At 46.6% G+C, this 17,901-nt stretch overlaps 1 protein-coding gene across 2 annotated transcripts; it reads left to right on the forward strand.

Annotated features, from left to right (window-relative positions):
* Positions 1-11,003: 11,003 nt before the first annotated feature.
* Positions 11,004-17,232, forward strand: QPRT (quinolinate phosphoribosyltransferase). 2 transcript variants are annotated; one of them, XM_078873619.1, is made up of 6 exons: positions 11,004-11,077; positions 13,621-13,951; positions 14,666-14,981; positions 15,079-15,210; positions 15,722-15,862; positions 17,065-17,232. In XM_078873619.1, exons 2-6 carry the CDS (start codon positions 13,710-13,712, stop codon positions 17,230-17,232), a joined length of 999 nt encoding a protein of 332 aa, XP_078729745.1. In that variant the 5' UTR covers positions 11,004-11,077; positions 13,621-13,709. The 2 variants fall into 2 exon arrangements, with proteins under 2 accessions (XP_078729745.1, XP_078729746.1); XM_078873620.1 differs by lacking the exon at positions 11,004-11,077 and adding an exon at positions 12,116-12,133.
* The last annotated feature ends 669 nt before the right edge of the window (positions 17,233-17,901 follow it).

A 17,901-nucleotide genomic window follows, 5' to 3' on the forward strand; every position in this document is an offset into this window, starting at 1 on the left:
ATGTTTTACCTACGTGACTTTACCGAAAAAACCTAAGAATATGATTCCTTGCAGTCACGAAAGCTTCAAATCTAGAAATAAAAGTTAAGTCATAACTTTTAAGCCCTGATTATACCTATCTGAGAAACAATTCAAAAGTTCCCATTTCAATGAAAACTAAACAGGGAAAACAGCTCGGGCAAACTTATACAAGAAACAAAGTACGACGGTATTGCAATTGCTTTTTGTGAAAATCTAAATAATGACTTAATTGCCAGCCCGTTGGGGAACAGTACTATACCTTTTTAAATCCTTTATATTAAGTTCGCGTGCTTGCTTGCTTGCTTAGGACCGTGCAAATCTTTCGGTCGTTTTTTAACACACTTCCCGTGATCCAATCAAGCTGACATTTTCCACACAGACTCGTTGTGCCAGACAATTATTGTTCGTGAAAAAAAATTCCCAAAATTTTACACTTTTTAGGCAAAAAAAATAATATTTTACATATATTCAAATAGAACTCATTCACAGTATAAGAGCCCAGAGCGTAACCCCTCCACAGGCCGTGGCGGAGTAGCGCAGTTGGTAGCGCCCTTGCTTCCCATGCCAAAGGTCGCGGGATCGATCCCCGCGTCCTCCCCAGGCGAATATATTTTTAAATCCTTTATATTAAGTTCGCTGCCACGCATATAAAGGATTTATAGTCAAAAAATTTGTTTTTACAGGTTATACTTATTTAAATCCTTTATATTAAGTTCGCTTGCTTGCTTACGACCGTGCAAATCTTTCGGTCGTTTTTTAACCCACTTCCCGTGATCCAATCGAGCTGACATTTTCCACACAGACTCGTTGTGCGTGACAATTAATGTTCGTGAAACATTTTTTCAAAAATGTTACACTTTTTAGGACAAAAATATAATATTTAATTACCAATTGCTTAATGGTGCAATGCAATCATCTGACCCATAGGTGGCAGCCATCTCAAGCCAGAGGACGAGAGAACTCTAGCCGCCACGCATATAAAGGATTTATAGTGAAAAACTTTGTTTTTACGGGTTATACTTGTTACAGGTAGGAACAACAGTTCCACACTGCCCACCAGGGATTATTTGTCTGTCGTGCACGGCCCGGCCCCACCAGAGCCCTCCCATTGGCTCGGGGGCGCCGACCAATGGGAGCGGTGGGTTGGGGTTGGTAGAGGGGGATGGTTATTGGTGGGGGGGGGGGGCACCGCCGCGACTCGGGCCAATGAGGAGACGGGCGATGTTTCATTGACAAAATGGAACTGGGGGAGGGTGGCTCCATTCATAAAATGGAAGCCTTGAAAATAAAAAGCGGATCTTTTTTCCTCGTGTTTCTTTCAACATTCCCAGCGTTAAGGTGATTCAGTTTGTCCAAAAAAGCAAATGTATTCCTTATAATAGATAAAACAAATTCATGCATTTCTAGGTTAACACGAAGCATATAAATTACCCCCCCCCCCCAATAAAAATAATACTTTATGGAGTATTATATGACAATGCATATTACAGGTAGGAACAGGTTCCACACTGCCCACCAGGGATTATTTGTCTGTCTGTCGTGAACGAATGCGCTGTCCAACCAAGTTTCTACCTGCCCACTCCGAAGGAACGTGCTTAAAGGGTCAACACATATCCAAGGGCTTCATTTCATCCGGGTCTGCCCGAGTTTGTGGTCCGGAAAATGTCTGCGCCCGGCACACAACATCCACTATACCACTTGCTCTGATTATGGCTGCGAATTACGTGCCGCCTACTACAGTCTGCTAAAGACCTGGAAAATATTAAGTGAGAACTTTTAAGCCCTGATTAAACCTATCTGAGAAACAATTCTAAAGTTCCCATTTTAAATGAAAACTAAACAGGGAAAACAGCTCGGGCAAACTTACACAAGGAACAAGGTACGACAGTATTGCAATTGCTTTTTGTGAAAATCTAAATATTGACTTCATGACCAGACAGAAGCCCGTTAGGGAACAGTACTATACAGTACCTCTTTTTCAAAGGAGACCTGAGGGGCCGTCCATAAATGACGTCACGCGATTCTGGACGATTTTTGACCCCCTCCCTCATCAGACGGCGTCACAAAAAGTCAGACCCCCTCCCTCAAATATGACGTCACAAAGCTTCCCCCCCCCCCCCAAAACCTAATTTCCATTTTGAAAATAAAACATACTTCAAATCGCCTTAAACTATTGTCATTGTAGTGCGTATTAAATGTGGCGCTGCACTCTGATGTTGTAGGAGAAAACATTTATTAAATAGACTTTTTAATAAATGTTTTAAATATACTTTTAAATTAATGTTTTCTCCTGCAACATCAGAGTGCAGCGCCACATTAAATACGCACTACAGTGACAATATAACGTGTTGTCTATATTTATTTAAAGTATACATAATTTTCAATCCGATTGGATTGAAAAACTTGTAGTAATGGCGACTGACCATATTGCATTTCACGAGTTGGGGATGGTCGCTTTCACTCGTCCCTGCTAGCCGTGACCTGTAATCTAGTTCGGGTTGTTAATGTCAAAGCGATTTGGAGGTTTTAACTCCTGCGACACTGCTCTGCATTGAAGTGATTCATACATTTAAAACGTTCACCTTATCCTTACCCAATAAATAAGTCCACGTTGTATAGTTGCAACACATAAGACTCTCCAGAGTGAAGCAATTGTCTGATTCCTGCATATTTGCGTTGGTTTGAAAACATGTGCAGACGCAGTAATCATTGGAGGGTAAACTATCAACATGGAGATCTGGCTTCCGTGATGTGTAGTTGTGTACATCGACCGCCTGGGTAGGTCAAACCGAACTTACAATGCCTGGGCTGGAGCTTGGCCTCGGCAAGGTAAGGTAATTTACCTAAAAGCTCCGTGGCGCAGTCCGTGGCCTCCATTTAAAATTGGAATAATCGAGAGTATTCTGTATGAGTAAAGCGCTCTACCTAGCATTTAACTGTGATAAACCTGTTTCATGTGTAGTACCCCAGTAATTACCCTGTAATCGGGTAATTTGTATGGGGTAAAGGTAAAAGCTAGGGTAAAGGTAGGCCCGTTGCTTTTGACCTTTTACCTTACCTTGCTAAAGGTAAAAGGTAAGGGTCGAGTGATTGTATTGTGGTAAGGTAAAAGATAGGGTAGAGGTCGGCTCGTTTTTACCTTTTACCTTACCTTGCCGAGGCCTCGCTGGAGCCACGTGGGCAGACGAACAGATGCTGCACTCTAGTGGCCACTTGTATGAAGCATCATTGTGATCTTTTCACCACTGCAGACTGCTTCAGGTTACATACCAGACAGGATACATCTTCATATTCGTTATTTCCCCAGGTAAGAATCTATTGAAACACCAAATCTCTTTGACAAGGCTGACCTTGGGTCAAACACGATGGCACTGTTTGTGATGTATAGGCAAACATTGGTTCAAGCCCTCCACCGCGATTAGATAAAATTCCACGATTCTGACCAAGGATCGGTTCTAGCTTATCTCATTTGTTTCTGTATATTGTCTCATTTATTCCATCTTGTTCTGCCTTTTACATTAGCCTAGAAATAACATTTGCATATAATGTTCATACATATATCATTACACCAAGGATTTCGATGGACATATGAGCTTAGGAATAGGCTTTGATTAATTGTCCTGCTTTGGAATGATTGGCCGATTCCATGCATGAGTCTTTGGAATTGTGTGGTTGTAAAAATGAAGACCCAGAGAAAACCAACCATGCACACGAGGGGGTAACACTCGAAGGTCCATACATCTTCAATAATCCATTGATGTACCGCCGACTTGCAGCCCAAGCCTACAACACCTGGTATTCCCAAGCGAAGCTTCCAAGATCCAATAAGTTTGTGGAAATTCACGGTGATTTGGCCGTATCTGGGAAGGCGTTTCTGGTTGCCCAGCCCAGTGCCGACCCACTGCTCGTCGCTGCCTGTCCTCACTCGCCACGCTGCACAAAATCTAGATCAGTGGCATGGAGTGTCCGAGATATAGCCAATAGTATTGTGAGACCCCAAGTGGGAGTCTTAAAGTGGAGCTGTTACTGCACAGACAAAAAAAACACATTTATCTCAAACCACGATGTGGGAGAGAAAAAAATGAAAATTCAAAAAATCCATTGTGACTACAGTTTAACGACTTATAAACAATCATTTGACTCAGAGGCGCCCAAGGAGTATGTCCCAGACAAGACGATTCAATCAGTGAAGTTAATACCGCGTGAAGTGCGATAACAGGCAGGGGTCAGATGGGGTTCTCATTTTTCGGTTCCGACAGATGCTGGTAAAAAAAAAACACCCAACCCCATGGCTGCATGGTGGGCAGCAAAGTGCAGTACAGCAGCAAAACCCATGATTTGTACTGTATGGCTCTGCTTCCCACATCTGTGGTCCTCGCCTGCACCAACCGGCATTGACCAGCGTGGAGATGTTTTGTCCAACATTAAGCTCCATTACTTGTATGGCGTAGGGACGCCTTCATCCTGCAGTTAAAGGGCTGTAAGTACAGTATGTAAGTCGAACTTATTTCGCACCGTACGTAGCCAACCGTACTAATCGGAGGTACACGCATACATAATGCTGAGTTGCTCTTTACCACGTTCTATATTGCTTCGTGACCCAGGTTTCCCTTTTAAAAGAATTTTAAAAAGTTTACAGTTGATTAAATACGTATATATTGATCGATTTGATGTTGATATCCAACGATCAATATTGATTCTAGGACGCAGTAAAATGGGCCAATATGTGGATGGGAGGGGGTGGCACTCAAATCCACACCCTTGTTGTAAAACTACCGAGCTGGGATGAAGTGTAAGTGCACAGTTTGGAGATAAGATGTGGACTCTGCAACTGCTGGCAGGATCTGGCAGAAGAGCGGTAGCGATGGCGAGATGTGATGACCTCTTTAATTTGGACTTAAACGCCTCCAGCTGCCACACTGATGAGTTACCTCTGAATGTGGCGGGGGGGGGGGGACATCGTTGTTCATTAGGAAGGGCACGGATATTCCGAGACTCCCCATTGCATCACCCACTGGCGGCAAGAGCAGCTTAGGTTTAGTGCTGGCGTGTTCGGTCGAGTTCAACGGCTTTATTGTGCATGACACAGTGAAGGCAGCAGAGGTGTGGACTCGAGTCATGTGACTTGGACTCGAGTCAGACTCGAGTCATGAATTTGATGACTTGCGACTCGACTTGGACTTGCATAACAATGACTTTGTCCCACCTATGAGATGTGGACTCGAGTCATGTGACTTGGACTCGAGTCAGACTCGAGTCATGAATTTGATGACTTGCGACTCGACTTGGACTTGCATAACAATGACTTTGTCCCACCTCTGGAAGGCAGTGACGGATTCTTCTCGTAGCACAAGTAGCTACATATACTACGGGCACCGCACTTTCAAGGGCCCCGCGCTAAATGCTTTCAAGCTATCAATTCCGGTTCAGTGATTCTGCACTTGCTCTATTACTATAGTACTATACTGCCTTCAACTTTTATGAACGACTGGGTGTTTAAGGGTAGCGATTTGTCGTATTATCTGGCTGTATAGAAAATGAAAAAAATACAATTACTTTACTATGCAAGTTAAACATTTATGTGTTTTAATATTTAAGTGTTTTCTTTTTTCTTTTAGGGCCCCTTTATAACATATTAGCGGGAAGTACCCGGCGTTGCCCGGGCGAAAAATGTATTTCAAAACTTCTCTTAAAAACCTTAAATATACATACACAGATACTTGGCGATTGGCGTTCGATTTGAGACAGAGTCAAACGCTTCTCTGTCTCTCGTGCCCTGGCGGTCCCGTGAAGACGCTTGTTCTGTCACCACAAACATCCCTACCCACACCGCTTTACCACCGATATAACAGCAAGTCTCGTGCTGTACCAACCCACACCACTACTGATCACACGATCAGCCTGATAGGAACCCAACAGCATCACTACTCATTACATCAGCTGTACTCACTCACAACACCATGACTCCTGACAGTTTAATACTTACCCATGACACCATTGCTGATAAGCCGCAACTGATAACGTAGCCAAACACAAACCCACAACACAGCTCTATCACTAACCCCACACAGCCTGTATATTGACTTTGTGGTGGCAAAACGCCTTCGCCCCAGTGCTCTGGAGGCAAGGGTTGCTTCAGTTCAGTTCATTTATTAGGTAGAGCCCTGTGAGCCATGCGGCTCTTGAATCGGGTGCAACTGCAACAAACAAAAACATGAACAAGAAACATCTTAAAGTGACTACACGCAACAGAAGAATCCAGGAAAAAATAGCAAAGTCTTCCAGAAAAAGCACCGTATATCATTGCTGTGTGCAAACATCCCAGTGGGATGCAAGTCAAACAATAACAACCATAAAACTATTATGATTAAATTTTGATTTAAAGCTTTCGTGACTGCAGGGATTCATATTCTTGGTTCTTTCGGTAAAGTCACGTAGAAGGGAAATAATAAAATAAAATATTTCCCTTCTACGTGACTTTACCGAAAGAACCAAGAATAAAATTTAGAACAGGACCCTGCGGGGTGGGCTGGTAGGAATAATACTAATACCGGTACAGAGATATCGACCGCACACACACGCGCACACACACACGCACATACGCGCACACACGCACATACACGTACACACGTACACACGCACACAACAACAACAACAACCGCCATTCGCCACTAAGTGGCGGTGACGTCACCACGACGCACACACACACACACAGGTACACACACATGCACGCACACGTAATGAAGTTGTGTTGCTACGCTTCCAGTTCGCCGTGAATAACGATCCGAAGCCCAATAGCGCCCATTCATCACGCTGCTCGAGTGGGCCGGACACGCACACACGCACGCACACACACGCACACAGTCACACATATACACACACGCACGCACACACAGACACGCACACACACGCGCATACACACGCACACACACGCACGCACGCAAACACACACGCACACACACGCGCATACACACGCACACACACACGCACACACATACACACACGCACGCACGCGCACACACGCGCACACACACACACGCACCTCTCACCTGCAAGGCAGCGGTCGCCGCTTCTCCTCCCACGTCTCTCGTCGCGGCAGCTGTAACGATGGTGCAAGTTTGTTTTTATCATCAATTCCTCCTCCACCCCTCCCCGCCACTGTTCACCCACCAGAATAAATGAGTTCGCCCATAGTCAGTCGATCACAAAGTTTCGCCGTGAGGCGCCGGAAGCGACGGCCATCTTGTTTAATTCACAGATCGCAGGGGGAGCGGGCGGCCATCTTGTCGGACGGACGGACGGACAAACGGACGCGGACGGACGGACGGACAAACGGACGCGGACGGACGGACGATATAATCTATTGGTGGTCTGGTCCACTTCGTTCCTACCAGTATTAAAGTTATCAGTCTAACTCTGTACTACAACAAACAAATATGGCTAAACCAAAACGTTTTCGAAATCACCAAAATAAATCTATAAAAACAATGTAACAGTGATCATAGGAACTGTGATTAAAATTTTACAAACAGGACCCTGCGGGGTGGGCTGGTAGGAATAATACTTAGTACCGGTACAGGGATATCGACCGGGTATAGAGGAGTTAAAGAAAAAATTACTGTATTCTAGTGTAACGTTAATTAAAAGTGTTTGTTTTGACAAGAAACGCTGTGAGATTTAAAGACTCGTAGTCTTTCATTTCCAAACGATCACATCTGAGATTAATTGACCTTAGATAGGGAAACTCGAATGCATTTACTAGTATAAAGGTGAAATAAAATAGAGGGAATAAACGGCACCTTGGTGCATTTTATGTCGTCTACATAGAGTTGAATAAACGGGCGTTTGGCATATTCATATAACAGTACTACATTGAGCAGTGTTTGTTTGGCACTTCGAGTTTTTATTCGCGCGCACGACATGGATACCGAAAACAACCACGACTTTGAAGACCCCAATGGTTGTCTGGACGCCCACGTTGAAAAGATGCTTGCTGAAACAGAGACCGCATTTGCTGCTGGAACCCTTTACAAACTCGCAGTGAAAAGCGTCGTTTCCATGGACCCAGAACCAACCGCAGTTGGTGCTGCTATAACGGTAGCATCGCCACCAAACATGCAGCCAGCAGCTAAATAATCAAAGATTGCAGCACAAGTAGAAATACTTGCGTGTGAATACGATGTAGTGAACACGACAGAGATGTGGTGAACACGGCAGAGATGTGGTGAACACGGCAGAGATGTGGTGAACACGGCAGAGATGTAGTGAACACGACAGAGATGTAGAGATAATAGTGAACACGACAGAGATATAGTGAACACGACAGAGATGTAGAGATGATAGTGAACACGGCAGAGATGTAGTGAACACAGCAGATGTAGTGAATACGGCAGAGATGTAGTGAACACGGCAGAGATGTAGTGAACACGGCAGAGATGTGGTGAACACGGCAGAGATGTGGTGAACACGGCAGAGATGTGGTGAACACAGCAGAGATGTAGTGAACATGACAGAGATGTAGAGATGATAGTGAACACGACAGAGATATAGTGAACACGACAGAGATGTAGAGATGATAGTGAACACGACAGAGATGTAGTGAACACGACAGAGATGTAGAGATGATAGTGAACACGACAGAGATGTAGAGATGATAGTGAACACGGCAGAGATGTAGTGAACACAGCAGATGTAGTGAACACGACAGATGTAGTGAACACGGTAGAACTATAAGCGAGTGAATAGCAGCAGCGACGAGGCCTCTCGCTGCCTCTGCTCTGCCGCTGCCGGGCTGCAGATTCAGCCGAGTCAGGTACCACTGCCAATATGCACAACAACAACAATAAACGTGCTGCGTTTCATCTCTGTGTTAATAAGCCTGCTGCACTAGGCCTCACGAAGCCTGCCGCACTAGGCCTCGTGCCGTGCTTTTCGTGCACAAATAAGGCGATTAAATGTATCTCGTCTCTGTGTTAATAAATGTTTCTTGTCTCTGTGTTAAAAAAGCGTGCAGCGTTTCAGTAACGTAATTTTTTTAAATAAACGTGCTGCGTTTCAGTAAAGTAATTTTGAAGCGAAGTTTAAAGTTTTGCCGTGATGCGCCGGAAGCGACGGCCATCTTGTTTAATTCACATATCGCAGGGGGAGCGGGCGGCCATCTTGTCGGACAGGGTCATGCCAAGTGTTTGCAGTAGGGGGCGATGTTGATACACGGACGGACGGACGGACAAACGCGGACGGACGGACGGACAAACGCGGACGGACGGACGGACAAACGCGGACGGACGGACGGACAAACGCGGACGGACGGACGGACACATTAATCTATTGGTGGTCTGGTCCACTTCGTTCCTACCAGTATAAACGATATCCATCACCCGTGAATGGGTGTCGCACTGTGGACATGAGATGGCGGGTTCGGCAACCCGTCCGTGCGGACCTTTAAGCGTTATTCACCAGAGGAGGTGGCCAAACATCCCCAAATGCAGGATCATCCTGCCAAAGGGAGTCTTGAGACTCAGCTCGGCTCTTTCCTGACTAAGACGCATGATTCCTCTACACACTGCAATGTCTACAACACACCTGTCAACCCCTGGTCAGTGCCTACCTTATCACAGGCCAATTAAGACATTATTGGTCACCCCGGGCCCTTATCAATCTCATTGTTCATCCTACAAAGTCCCATCACGAGGGAGAAACACAAACAAACAGATAGCAAAACGAAGTTTTGCCCGTATTGAAACGGCTGTGCGCCGTATGGACCTGAAAACCAAATTTCCCTGTACAAGAATACGGGTTTAGACCGTAATGGGTTAACCGGGTCACGTTTGGCTTGTAGCGTGAATTATGGCGTAATGAATATAATGATCCTTATGGCGGGACCTCCGGGGTCCCAAATAAACGGAAGTCAAAATCGTAATTAGGGGCCGTCCATAAATGACGTCACGCACCTAGGGGGGGTCAGACATTTGTGACGAGGGGGGGGGGGGAGAAATGTGACGTCACGTCAAAATGCGCAACTTTAAATAAATATAGACAACACATTCTACTTAATTAAATAGACTTTTAAATAAATGTTTTCTCCTACAACATCAGAGTGCAGCGCCACATTAAATACGCACTACAATGACAATAGTTTAAAGCGATTTGAAGCATGTTTTATTTGGGGGGGGGGCAGAGCTTTGTGACGTCATATTTGAGGGGGGGGTCTGACTTTTTGTGACGCCGTGTGACGATGGGGGGAAGGGGGGTCAAAATAGTCCAAATTCGCGTGACGTCATTTATGGGCGGCCCCTTATGCGAGAGCCGGGGGCTTATGGTTATTGTAACCAATTAATTATCAATTGCGTTCTGTCTCGTTAATGTACTTGCAGTGCTGTCTGCACTGCTTCTTCCGTTGCACAAGTGCTGCCAAATCCCGTCTCTTAACCTCTATTTTACCGTAACATAACTGTAAAAAAGATAGTCTGTACATATTAAGTTTAAATGTTGACTTTTAACACAAAACTCGCACGGTGTTACATAACAAAGTACAGTAAAACCTTGGATTGCGAGTAACTTGGTCTGCGAGTGTTTTGCAAGACGAGCAAATTTTTTGAAATAAATATGAATTTGATAAACGAGCGAGGTCTTGCAATACGAGTAGTACGTGTATACGCTTTGTCTGCCGAGCGTCACGTGATCACAACTGATATACGAGTGCTTTGATATACGAGTGCTTTGGATTACAAGCACGTTTCCGGAACGAATTATGCTCGCAATCCAAGGTTTTACTGTAATCAGGCAGCCCATCGAACGATCACTAAACGATTAAAAAATAATTGCTCTTAGCGTTTAAAAAAATAATAATAATACTTGTAATTTTTAGAGGCACAGATACATAACTTCGAGTGTAAAACCAAAGGGAGCTTTAAACAAACACAGATTACCGACAGCCCGTGAAAACTTTAGGATCTGGAGGGGAATCCTCTGTTGTGGTAACGCCTCGCCGCGCCTCCAGCAGCAGTCGTGGCCGCTTCGTGGAGGGGACCCAGCGCCGGTTCCTGCGAGCAGAGCGGTACCACCAGCAGCTCACCACTCCTCACCACATACTCACCACTCCTCACCACTCCTCACCCTCACCACTCCTCACCACACTCTAACCCTCACCAGAGCGGTACCACCAGCAGCTCACCAGATACTCACCACTCCTCACCACATACTCACCACTCCTCACCCTCACTACTCCTCACCACTCCTCACCACTCACCACACTCTAACCCTCACCAGAGCGGTACCACCAGCACCTCACCAGATACTCACCAGATACTCACCACATACTCACCACTCCTCACCACTCACCACTCCTCACCACTCCTCACCACTCACCACACTCTAACCCTCACCAGAGCGGTACCACCAGAACCTCACCAGATACTCACCCTCACCCCTCCTCACTCCTCACCACTCACCACTCCTCACACTCACACTCTAACCCTCACCAGATCCTCACCAGATCCTAACCACTCCTCACACTCTAAACCTCTAACCCTCACCACTCCTCACCACTCACCACTCCTCACCACTCACCACACTCTAACCCTCACCAGAGCGGTACCACCAGAACCTCACCAGATACTCACCCTCACCCCTCCTCACTCCTCACCACTCACCACTCCTCACACTCACACTCTAACCCTCACCAGATCCTCACCAGAACCTCACAAGATACTCACCCTCACCACTCCTCACACTCACCACTCCTCACACTCTAACCCTCACCAGATCCTCACCAGATCCTAACCACTCCTCACACTCTAAACCTCTAACCCTCACCACTCCTCACCCTCTAACCCTCACCACTCCTCACCCTCACCACTCCTCACACTCTAATCCTCACCACTCTTCACACTCACCACTCCTCACCCTCTAATCCTCACCACTCCTTACCTTCTAGCCCTCACCACTCCTCACACTCACTCCTCGCCCTCTAACCCTCACCACTCCTCACCCTCTAATCCTCACCACTCACACTCGTCTCGACTCTTCACCCCGGCCCTTACCCCTGCCCAGGCTTCCTCCCCGCTACTCACCTGGGGACTTCATCTTTACTCCTCACCTCCATCTCCCACCGGTACCCTCACCTTTATTTGTACGGTACAGTCTTCTCCCCAAACGCTCACCACTCCTCACCCCCATCTGTACCTCTCACCGCGGCACACACCACCGTACCAGGGTTCACCCAGGCAGGGTCCCTCACCCCCTCAACCCCTGTCGCCCTCATCCCCTCAACCCCTGTCGCCCTCACCCCCTCAACCCCTGTCGCCCTCACCTTTACTCCCAACCGAGGCACCTCATCCTCACCGGGGCCCTTTCCATTCACGCATGAAGATCTCTGCTCACATTTACCCGTAACCTCACTCAAGGTCCCCCTCACCACACCTCCAATCCCTCACCTCCACCTCACCCAGTGGCCCTCACCCTCCACCCTCTTACCTCACCTAACGACACTCATTCTCCCTTTACTGTGACCTTCCGGCCCTTAGCTTGGCCAGACCGTGGGGGGCATTGCGCTGATCTCCTCCTTCATTGTCCAGGGGAGGTCGCGGGCTCGGTAAGGCCCCGTGTCCCATGGCCTCGGTGTCATCGAGGGGACACGGGGAGGCCGAGATCTTACTCCGTCTGACCCATACCATGACCCCAATGTTGCCCCTAACCCTCATCATCACCCAACTCTAACATTAAATAAAGAATCGCTTGACTCAGACCCTAACCAAAAGCTCTGACCCTATCTCCTAACCATGACACTAACACTACCCTTAACACTTTCACAGTTCCTGATTCTGACTTGTAATATCTAGCCAAAACTCACCTTAACCCCTAACCAAATCTTTAACCCTCACCCAAGTCCGTAATCCAGATCATAACCCTGTCCGTGACCCTAGCATGGCTCGTAAATCTAACCGCTTTCAGTTTGTCCGAGTGTTATATAAGGATGGTGTAATCGTTTTACAGCAGCGGCTGTAAATGTCGACATTAAGAATAGAACATTGTATAACCAGTGTTGCATCACACGTGAAAGTAACGTGCAAACAAAGTACCGTACGAGAAATGTCGGAGTAAAGATGTCTCGGTGCATTACTTAGCGCTTTTAAATGTCATCTTGTATGTATGGGTTAAACATGAGTCATTTACAGTTCTCTGTCAACCCACTATTGATTAAAGGCCTCCCTCCACCGTGTTACTCATGGGGATTGTTTGACCATACGACTCTACACGATGGTCAATGCGGGTTGTTGAAGGGGGTGGCGAGGACCGGTTCTGCATTCACTTGCCACTGATGTTAGCCATGGCCAGGAATCAAATTAAAGTTGCTGTGGATTCGTAGCGCAGTGCACCGCCGCTAAACCATGAATGTACATGATGTATGGGGCAGAGGTCGCAATCGGGTACCCGTACCCTACCCGATACCCGGCCGGGTACGGGTAGCCGGGTATCGGGTAGGGTACAGGTACCCGTTTGCGACCCTGGTGCGGCCGGGTACGGGTAAGGAATCAAAACCCGTTTGCGACCTCTGGTATGGGGTCATATGGTTAAAACTCCGTGAACTATATTTCTCAGGTCACCACCGCGTCCATATAAGGTCATCGCTGCCGTCCTCGCCGCTGCTACGTGCAAAGTGTGGAGCTCCCCCGGGGAGGATCAATTCCATGGCCGACCTGTCCCACCTTCTGCCACCGGCCTCGCTGAGCGACCTGGCGCGTGCGTGGCTGCGGGAGGACTCGCCTGCCTTCGACTACGGAGGGCTGGTGGTGGGCGAGCGTGACGAACGCGCCGTGTTGCTGTGCAAGACACCCGGCGTGTTGGCTGGGGCACCGTTCTTCCAGGCCGTGTTCCATGAGCTGGGCTGCAACGTCGAGTGGTTCTACCACGACGGGGACATGCTGCTACGGTACGGTGCACACACCTGTGCTGATCAGTGCCCCTACCTTATTACAGACCAATTCAGACCTTATCGGTCACCCAGTGCCCTTATACATCTCAACGTTCATCCTAAAAAGTCCTATTACAAGAGAGAAATACAAATAGGCAAAAACAATATTTTGCCCGTATTTAAACGGCTGTACACTGTATGAACCTGAAAACTCAATTTCCCTTTGTAAGAATACAGATAAACCGTATGGGTTGACAGGTATGGGTGCACCACGCTGTTATAGGGCATTCATTTTTAAAATGTCACACCTGCTGCGGGGTAGAGCAATGCATTGTTATTTCAATGCATCGCACTGAAAGCAGCCGTGTTACAACTTCATGCCGAATTTGGATTTTTACATTTTTAGCATTGTGCAATAGACTGTACATTTATAAAATATCTTATCAAGGCAAAAAAACAGAGGTAACTTTTTTATATGTGGTTCTTGGTTGCGAATTAGTAGAGTGGGGTCACATTCCCTGGAATATGGCAGACGTCATGAAATGTACCGTTTTTACAGCAATAAACAGTGAATTTTTAATGGAAAAAGCAAAAAATATATGTATTCTTTATTGGAATGCATGACGTGGACCCTTAAGAAAACTGTGTCTAGCTGAGCTGACGCTACATGGTTCAGTTTAAACTAAACTATTAAGGTCAGAATACCACATCGGCTCATTAATGCTTGTCCAGGCATGCCGGCGAGGCACCGTGTCGCGTTGCGGTGGTCACCGGCAAGGCGCGGCACCTCCTCCTGGCAGAGCGACCCGCACTCAACTGTCTGGCCCGTGCCAGCGGAGTGGCCACGGCGGCACGGAGGGCCTGCGAGACGGCACGGGCGGCGGGCTGGGCCGGCCAGGTTGCGGGAACGCGCAAGACGACGCCGGGATTCCGCTTGGTGGAGAAACACGCGCTGCTGGTGGGCGGTGCTGCCACTCACCGATATGACCTCTCCTCCATGATCATGCTCAAGGACAACCATGTGTGGTCGTCTGGCGGGATAACACAGGTAACCGTGGACGTGTGGATGTATGGACTGGTGAGTGGGTCAATGTTGACTTGTGTGTGTGGGATGTTAAAGACTTGAAACGTGTGGTCACGTACAGGCTGTGCGTGATGCGAAGCGCGTTGGTGGATTCAGCCTGAAGGTGGAAGTTGAGTGTCGCACACTGGAGGAGGGGCGGGAGGCAGCCCGGGCGGGGGCGGATGTCATCATGCTGGATAACGTTGCTCCACCCGTTAGTATCGCACAGCTCCATATCACACAGCAGCACGCCGCCTGTTCAGTGTCTTTGTGTCCACGCAGGAGGCAATTAATGGGACTATTAAAACGGGGACATGGTTTATATTAATTTATCAAACAGCAGTAGCTTAAACATTTTTTTATATGTAGATGTTTTTTGTTAAATGCTTATCACTCGTTGGCCTACCAATTTGCTGCGACGAATTTTATAAGCAACCACTAGTTATTATTCTTTGGGTCTTTCGGTAAAGCCACGTAGATAGAAAAATGATAATAAAAAATAAAAAGATCACGATCGCAACACAAGCAATCGTCACCTGATGATGTTTGCTTGTGTTGCAATGGAAACGTCGTGATGTTTTTATATTATTTTTCTATCTACGTGGCTTTACCGAAAGACCTAAAGAATATGAATTCCTGCAGTCACAAAAGCTTCAAGTCAAGATTAAACCAATAGTTCTGGTTTCCTAACCCTAAGCACATGGTTTTATCGACGATGGTGGCAGATGCTGCACACGCACGCGCAGACACTGAAGAGCGAGTTTCCAGGGGTGGTGGTGGAGGCGAGCGGGGGCGTAACGGATGAGAACCTGCTGCGCTACCTCGGACCCAGCGTGGACATCGTGTCGCTGGGTTCCCTCACGCAGGTAAACAATGCCAGCTGACGACCTGAAGCTCGTAGCCTTTTGTGCTTGTGGTAACATCCATGACGTTGCCATATTTTCCGTTCTTGCAGTGTTTATGGTTAGCTGCTCTGAATGAAGGACCATTGCCTAAATAACATAAGTTAATTACATTTTTTCTGTCATAGGGTGTCATGAACTACGAATTTCTTTATTTTTTGCTAATGTGTCATTGTCCATTTTTTCCAACCAAGGTTGAAAGCGTTCGTGCACGAGTTCTGTCCAGCTATCTGTCATATGAGGTCACTAACTCTTAAAAAGATGAACGAATATAAATTACATTTGAGTGTAAAGTTTTGTTGTTAATCGGGACCAGTGACGTGCGGTGAGGTCAATGGCTGGGGAGGCACTGTCTAGTATCAGAGCCAGATTCACACACTGAGGGGGGCGTGTTGGATACACCCCCCTCAGTGAGGCAGATGTGATAGCTGCCTCCCCTGGTACTTTTTCATTGCAGTTTTATGACCAGACCAGCGAGCCTAAATATCTTTATACATGTACGTGAAATAAGTTACCTGGACTATGGAAGGCGAGGACATGTAATGAAGGGGTCTACAAACATTACATTGGTGACATGCAGAGTGACAGTAATGGGCACGCGCTTATTGCCCTCGCTCCATCCAGTTTCTGAGGGGTTGCGCAATCAGAGGGGAGGCTGAGCTCGTCGCTGCCTCACCTCTCATCTCTCTATGTATTTGCAGCGGATCTCCGCATATTTGCGATTTTGACTATAAAAATGATTGGAATCGTACAGAAATTACATTTATAATACAGATCAGTGTAATCATCTTAATTTTATTACTATTTTTCGTAACAGCTATTTTAATTTGAGTATGACGGGTGAGGCTCTGCCTCCCCTGATCAGGACTTACCCAATATAAAATAGCCCAAACTGCTCCAGTCTTGTGACATCATGTCATGTGCCGTGTGACCTAGTCTTGTATAGCTCACAACGTAATGTTATCGCGAATTAAATACACCAAAGCAAAAACACATTTTGGCAAGCGTTACAGAATCCGTGTATATGCATGTTGTTTCTTCCTCTTTATTGTATTATGCGTGCCTGGTTGAATTTCAGAGATGTTGCAGTCATTCTACAAAGTAGAATAGATTCATCCATCTGTCCAAGAGCACAGTGGTTGATGCTATTTGCTGTGTTGTTGCAGGGCTACCCAGTGGTCGACTTTTCACTGAAGGTATCCCGAGAGACGGGTGTCCTGGGTGAAAATGCAGTACGGGGGGCAGCTGCATACTCTGCTGGCAATGGGGGGTCACCATCACCACCCTCCTCCAGCGCAACCACACCCTCCACGAGGCGCAACTATGCCTTCTAGCTGGACGAATGTGGGGGCTATTAGTGGGAAAACCACAGCGATATCCATGAGGCATTAAGACCCCACCCCCCGACTCACATACCACATGCTGTATAGTTTAATTTTCAGTAAAAGTGCAATTGTCTCTAAACCCCAGTGACGAAGAGATATTGCGATTTGACTTTTTATGTGAGATAGTAAATCTTTAGCACGAACCAGAATAAAGTGTTTGTAATACTTAAAAATTAGTTGTGGCCAAACCTGCCTTCATACGTTCAATGCAATGGAGCGACATATCAGAGTTAGTGACTGATCACGGCCAGATTTACTTTGTCTTGAAGTACGTGGCAAAGTAACTCTGCGTTACACAGTGCTGCATCGGAGCCGAATTCAGTAATAACACAGCGAGTTAAAAATGTTTTCTTAATCTGTGATGCATGCTTGCTTTCTGTCTTTATTTTATAATGTAATGATTTTTAAAATTTCCATATCATTGATTTTGTATACCTTTCAGTCACTTTAATGTTTGTGTTTCTCAGATCGCAAAGGTACAGGGAACAGTATTAATGAGCTACCTCTTAAGTAATGGGGATGAGGTTTCATCTCGTCCTATGTGCCTTACCTTGCTCTGGCTTAAGCATCTACATTTCATAATTGATACGGTTTACCTTTGAAAATGCAAAGCTGGAC

This window comes from Lampetra fluviatilis, chromosome 37 (genome assembly GCF_964198595.1).
Source record: "Lampetra fluviatilis chromosome 37, kcLamFluv1.1, whole genome shotgun sequence".
NCBI classification, from domain to species: domain Eukaryota; kingdom Metazoa; phylum Chordata; class Hyperoartia; order Petromyzontiformes; family Petromyzontidae; genus Lampetra; species Lampetra fluviatilis.

What these genes read in the sequence shown, in the direction of transcription:
- QPRT (XM_078873619.1), top strand. Translation starts at nt 13,710, where the DNA reads ATGGCCGACCTGTCCCACCTTCTGCCACCGGCCTCGCTGAGCGACCTG. An exon ending in GACGGGGACATGCTGCTACG is followed by an intron (nt 13,952 to 14,665) that starts GTACGGTGCACA and finishes ATGCTTGTCCAG; the next exon opens with GCATGCCGGCGAGGCACCGT. An exon ending in TGGATAACGTTGCTCCACCC is followed by an intron (nt 15,211 to 15,721) that starts GTTAGTATCGCA and finishes CGATGGTGGCAG; the next exon opens with ATGCTGCACACGCACGCGCA.